An 8,663-nucleotide genomic window follows, 5' to 3' on the forward strand; every position below is an offset into this window, starting at 1 on the left:
AGCCTTAGACCACAGCTAGCAGTGTGATGCAGAGCCTTAGACCACAGCTAGCAGTGTGATGCAGAGCCTTAGACCACAGCTAGCAGTGTGATGCAGAGCCTTAGACCACAGCTAGCAGTGTGATGCAGAGCCTTAGACCACAGCTAGCAGTGTGATGCAGAGCCTTAGACCACAGCTAGCTAGCAGCCTTAGACCACAGCTAGCAGTGTGATGCAGAGCCTTAGACCACAGCTAGCAGTGTGATGCAGAGCCTTAGACCCACAGCAGTGTGATGCAGAGCCTTAGACCACAGCTAGCAGTGTGATGCAGAGCCTTAGACCACAGCTAGCAGTGTGATGCAGAGCCTTTGACCACAGCTAGCAGTGTGATGCAGAGCCTTAGACCACAGCTAGCAGTGTGATGCAGAGCCTTAGACCACAGCTAGCAGTGTGATGCAGAGCCTTAGACCACAGCTAGCAGTGTGATGCAGAGCCTTAGACCACAGCTAGCAGTGTGATGCAGAGCCTTAGACCACAGCTAGCAGTGTGATGCAGAGCCTTAGACCACAGCTAGCAGAGCCTTAGACCACAGCTAGCAGTGTGATGCAGAGCCTTAGACCACAGCTAGCAGTGTGATGCAGAGCCTTAGACCACAACTAGCAGTGTGATGCAGAGCCTTAGACCACAGCTAGCAGTGTGATGCAGTGTGATGCAGAGCCTTAGACCACAGCTAGCAGTGTGATGCAGAGCCTTAGACCACAGCTAGCAGAGCCTTAGACCACAGCTAGCAGTGTGATGCAGAGCCTTAGACCACAGCTAGCAGTGTGATGCAGAGCCTTAGACCACAGCTAGCAGAGCCTTAGACCACAGCTAGCAGAGCCTTAGACCACAGCTAGCAGTGTGATGCAGAGCCTTAGACCACAGCTAGCAGAGCCTTAGACCACAGCTAGCAGAGCCTTAGACCACAGCTAGCAGAGCCTTTGACCACAGCTAGCAGTGTGATGCAGAGCCTTAGACCACAGCTAGCAGTGTGATGCAGAGCCTTAGACCACAGCTAGCAGTGTGATGCAGAGCCATAGACCACAGCTAGCAGTGTGATGCAGAGCCTTAGACCACAGCTAGCAGTGTGATGCAGATAGCAGTGTGAGACCACAGCAGCAGAGCCTTAGACCACAGCTAGCAGTGTGATGCAGAGCCTTTGACCACAGCTAGCAGTGTGATGCAGAGCCTTAGACCACAGCTAGCAGAGCCTTAGACAGCACAGCTAGCAGTGTGATGCAGACCACAGCTAGCAGTGTTGCAGAGCCTTAGACCACAGCTAGCAGTGTGATGCAGAGCCTTAGACCACAGCTAGCAGTGTGATGCAGAGCCTTAGACCACAGCTAGCAGTGTGATGCAGAGCCTTAGACCACAGCTAGCAGAGTGACCACATAGCAGTGCAGAGCTAGACCACAGCAGAGCCTTAGACCACAGCTAGCAGTGTGATGCAGAGCCTTAGACCACAGCTAGCAGAGCAGAGCCTTAGACCACAGCTAGCAGTGTGATGCAGAGCCTTAGACCACAGCTAGCAGTGTGATGCAGAGCCTTAGACCACAGCTAGCAGTGTGATGCAGAGCCTTAGACCACAGCTAGCAGTGTGATGCAGAGCCTTAGACCACAGCTAGCAGTGTGATGCAGACCACAGCCTTAGACCACAGCTAGCAGTGTGATGCAGAGCCTTAGACCACAGCTAGCAGTGTGATGCAGAGCCATAGACCACAGCTAGCAGTGTGATGCAGAGCCAGACCACAGCTAGCAGTGTGATGCAGAGCCTTAGACCACAGCTAGCAGTGTGATGCAGAGCCTTAGACCACAGCTAGCAGTGTGATGCAGAGCCTTAGACCACAGCTAGCAGTGTGATGCAGAGCCTTAGACCACAGCTAGCAGTGTGATGCAGAGCCTTAGACCACAGCTAGCAGTGTGATGCAGAGCCTTAGACCACAGCTAGCAGTGTGATGCAGAGCCTTAGACCACAGCTAGCAGTGTGATGCAGAGCCTTAGACCACAGCTAGCAGTGTGATGCAGATGCAGAGCCTTAGACCACAGCTAGCAGTGTGATGCAGAGCCTTAGACCACAGCTAGCAGTGTGATGCAGAGCCTTAGACCACAGCTAGCAGAGCCTTAGACCACAGCTAGCAGTGTGATGCAGAGCCTTAGACCACAGCTAGCAGTGTGATGCAGAGCCTTAGACCACAGCTAGCAGAGCCTTAGACCACAGCTAGCAGTGTGATGCAGAGCCTTAGACCACAGCTAGCAGTGTGATGCAGAGCCTTAGACCACAGCTAGCAGTGTGATGCAGAGCCTTAGACCACAGCTAGCAGTGTGATGCAGAGCCTTAGACCACAGCTAGCAGTGTGAGCAGAGCCATAGACCACAGCTAGCAGAGCCTTAGACCACAGCTAGCAGTGTGACCACATGCAGAGCCTTAGACCACAGACCTTAGACCACAGCTAGCAGAGCCTTAGACCACAGCTAGCAGTGTGATGCAGAGCCTTAGACCACAGCTAGCAGAGCCTTAGACCACAGCTAGCAGTGTGATGCAGAGCCTTAGACCACAGCTAGCAGTGTGATGCAGAGCCTTAGACCACAGCTAGCAGCCTTAGCTAGCAGATGTGACCACATGCAGAGCCTTAGACCACAGCTAGCAGTGTGATGCAGAGCCTTAGACCACAGCTAGCAGTGTGATGCAGAGCCTTAGACCACAGCTAGCAGTGTGATGCAGAGCCTTAGACCACAGCTAGCAGTGTGATGCAGAGCCTTAGACCACAGCTAGCAGTGTGATGCAGAGCCTTAGACCACAGCTAGCAGAGCCTTAGACCACAGCTAGCAGAGCCTTAGACCACAGCTAGCAGTGTGATGCAGAGCCTAGCAGTGTGATGCAGAGCCTTAGACCACAGCTAGCAGAGCCTTAGACCACAGCTAGCAGTGTGATGCAGAGCCTTAGACCACAGCTAGCAGAGCCTTAGACCACAGCTAGCAGTGTGATGCAGAGCCTTAGACCACAGCTAGCAGTGTGATGCAGAGCCTTAGACCACAGCTAGCAGTGTGATGCAGAGCCTTAGACCACAGCCACAGCTAGCAGTGTGATGCAGAGCCTTAGACCACAGCTAGCAGTGTGATAGACCACAGCAGTGTGATGAGCCTTAGACCACAGCTAGCAGTGTGATGCAGAGCCTTAGACCACAGCTAGCAGTGTGATGCAGAGCCTTAGACCACAGCTAGCAGTGTGATGCAGAGCCATAGACCACAGCTAGCAGTGTGATGCAGAGCCTATTTCTTTGAACTGTTTTACTCTGAAGCATGTGGTGATTTTAAGTTTACTCAATAGAAAATGTGATTGGATTTGATGTTAATTCAACAAACTTATTTTATTTTAAGGAGCAGACGTGTTTAGCTACATCAGGGATTAATACAGTATTTCTTAATTTATCTTATTTTATTTTAGGAGTAGAATAAACTATTTATCTTATGTCCTGTAGGGTCAGACGTGGTTCAGCTACATGCTAAAATAAAACTATTGATCTCATGTCCTGTAGAGTCAGACCTGGTTCAGCTACATGCTAAAATAAAACTATTGATCTCATGTCCTGTAGGGTCAGACGTGGTTCAGCTACATGCTAAAATAAACTATTGATCTTCTGTCCTGTAGGGTCAGATGTGGTTCAGCTACATGCTAAAATAAACTATTGATCTCATGTCCTGTAGAGTCAGACCTGGTTCAGCTACATGCTAAAATAAAACTATTGATCTCATGTCCTGTAGGGTCAGACGTGGTTCAGCTACATGCTAAAATAAACTATTGATCTTCTGTCCTGTAGGGTCAGACGTGGTTCAGCGTCATGCGGAGGGGCCACCTGGTGGTGTCTGAGAGTGGGGACAGAGTGGAGGTGGAGTGGGACGCAGACAGCCTGACCCTGGAGAGCCACCTGGCTGAGAAGGGACGAGGTGGTTTTAATTACTGTGGTTCCATCTAAAATGTCACTCTCTTCCCTCTTTAGTGCACCACTTAGTAGTGCAGAAAACAGCGAATAGGGTGCCATTTGGGACCCGGACCGTGTTCTACCATTTATTCAAATGGTTTCAAAGCTTTTTCTTTTTGTTTGTATATCAGCATTTGTCACAAACTGCAATATGTCACTTTTTGGGGCGACTTGACCAAATTCACAAAGAAATGCATGTTGTAGATATGTAGTTCTCATTGACAGCAAGTCTAAGAAGCAGTAGATCTGTCCTGTGTGCGCTATTTCTATACTTCCTGTTCTTAAGTTTTAGATTCTCTATGCTATACCTGCATTTTGTCACAACTACTAGAATTGTAGCAACCAGGAAATGGCGGAGTGATTTCTGCATAGTGCGTCTTTACAGTAACCCAGCCTAGACCCCAAAGACGAAGCAGAAGAGGAGAATGGTTTAAACCAGGGGTTCTCAGACCTCTCAGGGAACCCCAAGTCGTGCCATGTTTTTAATGTACTCCAGAGCTAGGACCGCTGATTCAACTCATCATCAAACCGTCAACTAGGGGAATCAGGTGACCTCGTCCGAGGTTCCACGAGGAGAGGTTTGAAAGCCACTGGTTTAAACCACTGTGTTGTGTTCTCTTTGCCTGGCTGCCAGACCACTCTGATTCTGCTCTCTTGCCTTCTCCTTATGGAACTGTCTTGCTTTGTAAGGAGCGGCTAGAGGGCAGAGACTGACTGGCAGCCAGGCTAGTATCACATAACAGTAGTTGGAATGTGTTCTCCTTTCTTCTGTCGTATGAGAAGAATACATCTCCAGAAAGTATTCCTACTCCATGACTTATTCCACATTTGATTGTGTTACAGCCTGAATTCAACAGATGTATGTTTTTCCTCTCACCCATCTACACACAATACCCCCTAATGACAGAGTGAAATGTTTCTCACCCATCTACACACAATACCCCCTAATGACAGAGTGAAATGTTTCTCACCCATCTACACACAATACCCCCTAATGATTTCCTCTCACCCATCTACACACAATACCCCCTAATGATTTCCTCTCACCCATCTACACACAATACCCCCTAATGACAGATGAAAGCATTTATTGAAAAAAATGAAATCCAGAAATATCTTATTTACATAAGTTTTCACACCCTTGAGTCAATACATGTTAGAATAATCTTTGGCAGCGATTACAGCTGTGAGTCTTTCTGGTAAAGTTTCTAAGAGCTGTGCACAACTGGATTGTACAATCTTTGCCTTCTTATTTTTTTTAATCTTCAAGCTCTGTCAAATTGGTTGTTGATCATTGCTAGACGACCAAGTCTTGCCATCGATTTTTAAGTAGATTTAATTCAAAACTGTAACTCGGCCACTCAGGAACATTAACTGTCTTCTTGGTAAGCAACTCCAGTGTAGATTTAGCCTTGTGTTTTAGGTTATTGTCCTGCTGAAAGATGAATTAATCTGCCAAGGTCTGTTGGAAAGCAGACGGAACCAGGTTTTCCTCTAGGATGTTGCCTGTGCTTAGCTCTATTCCATTTCTTGTTTATCCTGAAAAACAACTATGTCCTTAACAATTACAAGCATACCCATAGCATGATGCAGACACCACTATGCTTAAAAATATGTTGTATACAGGATGCATGTTTTGGAATATTTTTTATTTTGTACAGCCTTCCTTCTTTTCACTCTGTCCGTTAGGTTAGTATTGTTGAGTAACTATAATGTTGTTGATCCATCCTGAGTTTCCTCCTATCACAGTCACTGAACTCTGTAACTGTTTTAAAGTCACCATTGGCCTCATTGTGAAATCCCTGAGCGTTTTCCTTCCTCTCCTGAGTTAGGAAGGACGCCTTTATCTTTGTAGTAAAAATTTCTAAAAATATTATTCCACTTTGACATTATGAGATATTGTGTGTAGGCCAGTGACAAAACAATCTCAATTAAAACTATTTTAAATTCAGGCTGTAACACAACAACATATGGAAAGAGTGAATACTGTCTGTACTGAATATTAATGAAGACTGTGCTGGGTGCATCGTATTGACCGACTGATCATCGTATTGACCGACTGATCATCGTATTGACCGACTGATCATTGTATTGACCGACTGATCATCGTATTGACCGACTGATCATTTGTATTGACCGACTGATCATTGTATTGACCGGCTGATCATTGTATTGACCGGCTGATCATTGTATTGACCGGCTGATCATCGTATTGACTGGCTGATCATCGTATTGACCGGCTGATCATCGTATTGACCAGCTGATCATTTGTATTGACCGGCTGATCATCGTATTGACCGACTGATCACTATACTGACTGAGTGATCATTGTACCCCCAGGTATGGAGCTGTCGGAGCTAGTTGCGTTCAACGGTCACCTGTACAGCGTGGACGACCGTACAGGAGTTGTCTACAGGATAGAGGGGAACCAGGCGGTACCCTGGGTTATACTGACTGATGGAGACGGGTCTGTCTCAAAAGGTGTTTGGGTGTGTATGTGTGTGTGTGGGGCTCAAAACAGAGTGGCTGGCCCTGAAGGATGAGTGGCTGGCCCTGAAGGATGAGTGGCTGGCCCTGAAGGATGAGTGGCTGGCCCTGAAGGATGAGTGGCTGGCCCTGAAGGATGAGTGGCTGGCCCTGAAGGATGAGTGGCTGGCCCTGAAGGATGAGTGGCTGGCCCTGAAGGATGAGTGGCTGGCCCTGAAGAAGGATGAGTGGCTGGCCCTGAAGGATGTGGCTGGCCCTGAAGGATGAGTGGCTGGCCCTGAAGGATGAGTGGCTGGCCCTGAAGGATGAGTGGCTGGCCCTGAAGGATGAGTGGCTGGCCCTGAAGGATGAGTGGCTGGCCCTGAAGGATGAGTGGCTGGCCCTGAAGGATGAGTGGCTGGCCCTGAAGGATGAGTGGCTGGCCCTGAAGGATGAGTGGCTGGGTAAAGAGTGGATCACCAGGACCATACTGTAATAACCTCTAACCCTTGACCTCTGTGTAGGGTTCAAGGCAGAGTGGCTGGCGGTGAAGGATGAGTGCCTCTACGTGGGTGGTCTGGGTAAAGAGTGGACGACCACTACCGGAGAGTTCATCAACGACAACCCCCAATGGATCAAGGTGGTGGGTTACCGCGGCAACGTGCAACACGAGAACTGGGTACCGCGTTACAACGCCCTGCGCAGCGCAGCCGGGATTCAACCGCCAGGTGAGGGAGGGGGGGAGGAGTCTAATATACCTGTCTTTAATCCTCTTGGTTCCTGGAAGAATGTATGACACACCCTTTATTCTTTGTGTCACGCTAACTCTCTCTGTTCCTCTGAAGATGTCACTTTCTATTGTCTTTCTCCGAGGCGACCTGATGCACCAAGTCAGTTGTGTGGGAAAACACTCCCTCGATCATCTCTGTCAACTGGGTTAATCTCACACTTTCTCTCTCTTTCTCCCTCCAGGTTACCTGATCCATGAGTCTGCAGCGTGGTCCGACCGCCTCCAGCGCTGGTTCTTCCTCCCCCGCCGCGCCAGCTCCGAACGCTACGATGAGATCGCCGACGAGCACCGCGCCACCAACCTCCTTCTCTCCTGCCCCTCGGACTTCCGCGAAGTCACCGTGGGGCACGCTGGACCCCTCCACCCAACGCACGGTTTCTCCTCGTTCAAGTTCGTACCGGACACAGACGATCAGATCGTAGTAGCGTTGAAGTCGGAGGAGGACGCAGGGAAGATAGCGACGTATATCCTGGCCTTTACTTTAGACGGGAGGATGCTACTGCCAGAGACGAAGATAGGAGACCTGAAGTATGAAGGACTGGAGTTCATTTAAAATGGATGGGGAGGAAAGAGAGGAGGGATGGAGAGATCCTGAGGAGAGACGAGGGATCCTTAGGAGAGACTGGAGAGAGGGTTGTTTTTTAGGACTTACCAACATCACCTACCTGTGAAGTAGTGTGATGAGGTAAGAGGACTCTGTTCCAGAAAGGTCCCAGTCATCACCAACAAGGTTGTCCAGAGAAAGGACTAGTGTTTGGTGACGGACACCCTAAGATTCTTCACATGGGCAACTTCCTGGCCCCCCAAAGGATTCTGGGTAATATAGTCCACTAAGTTTGGGTTTAAACAGACAGCCCAATTCTGATGTTTTTACCAATCAGATCTGACTGGTCAAAATAATTGGCTGCATCTCTAAACGCAGCCTAAGAAGATCTATGGTTGAACAGTGGTCAAACGCTCACAGGGTTGTGTTCAGTAGGCACAAATCGGAATGAAACGTTTTAAAACTGAGCATTAATTACCTTAAGTTTTCCGTTATAATGTATTTATCTTTTTACGTTTGTGCCTTCTGAAGACCCTTGTTAACACTAACTCACAAATGCAAAACTTAGATGACGTTGGGTTTGTCAACATTTGCCATATGTTGAACAGACTACTGAATAAGATGCATGATCTTCTCACACCAGCTGTTATGTTAATAACTTGTTTTCTCTCTTCCTTTTAAAACAGAACAGCTCAGATTAAAATGTTCATTCTGGTTCAAAGAGTTGGTTGAATAATGGACAGTTTACCACAGAAAACATGGGTCACACACATTCACATTTTTCAAATCTTTATTGATCAACAGATACAGTACATGAGTTAGATCCTCTTACAGGCTGATTTTAAATGCGTCAATCATTCACTTCA

At 48.1% G+C, this 8,663-nt stretch overlaps 1 protein-coding gene across 5 annotated transcripts in view; it reads left to right on the plus strand.

The window, feature by feature from the left end:
• Nucleotides 1-8,513, plus strand: part of LOC124020825 (soluble calcium-activated nucleotidase 1-like) — a 22,148-nt gene extending 13,635 nt beyond the window's left edge. For all 5 annotated transcript variants that reach the window (XM_046336097.1, XM_046336098.1, XM_046336101.1 and 2 more), the window contains 4 exons: nucleotides 3,836-3,962; nucleotides 6,338-6,478; nucleotides 6,988-7,191; nucleotides 7,436-8,513. In XM_046336097.1, coding sequence (XP_046192053.1) covers nucleotides 3,836-3,962; nucleotides 6,338-6,478; nucleotides 6,988-7,191; nucleotides 7,436-7,806 — 843 coding nt within the window. In that variant the 3' untranslated portion in view covers nucleotides 7,807-8,513. The remainder of the gene's footprint in view (nucleotides 1-3,835; nucleotides 3,963-6,337; nucleotides 6,479-6,987; nucleotides 7,192-7,435) is intronic.
• The last annotated feature ends 150 nt before the right edge of the window (nucleotides 8,514-8,663 follow it).

Source organism: Oncorhynchus gorbuscha, unplaced genomic scaffold (assembly GCF_021184085.1).
Source record: "Oncorhynchus gorbuscha isolate QuinsamMale2020 ecotype Even-year unplaced genomic scaffold, OgorEven_v1.0 Un_scaffold_928, whole genome shotgun sequence".
Lineage (NCBI taxonomy): Eukaryota > Metazoa > Chordata > Actinopteri > Salmoniformes > Salmonidae > Oncorhynchus > Oncorhynchus gorbuscha.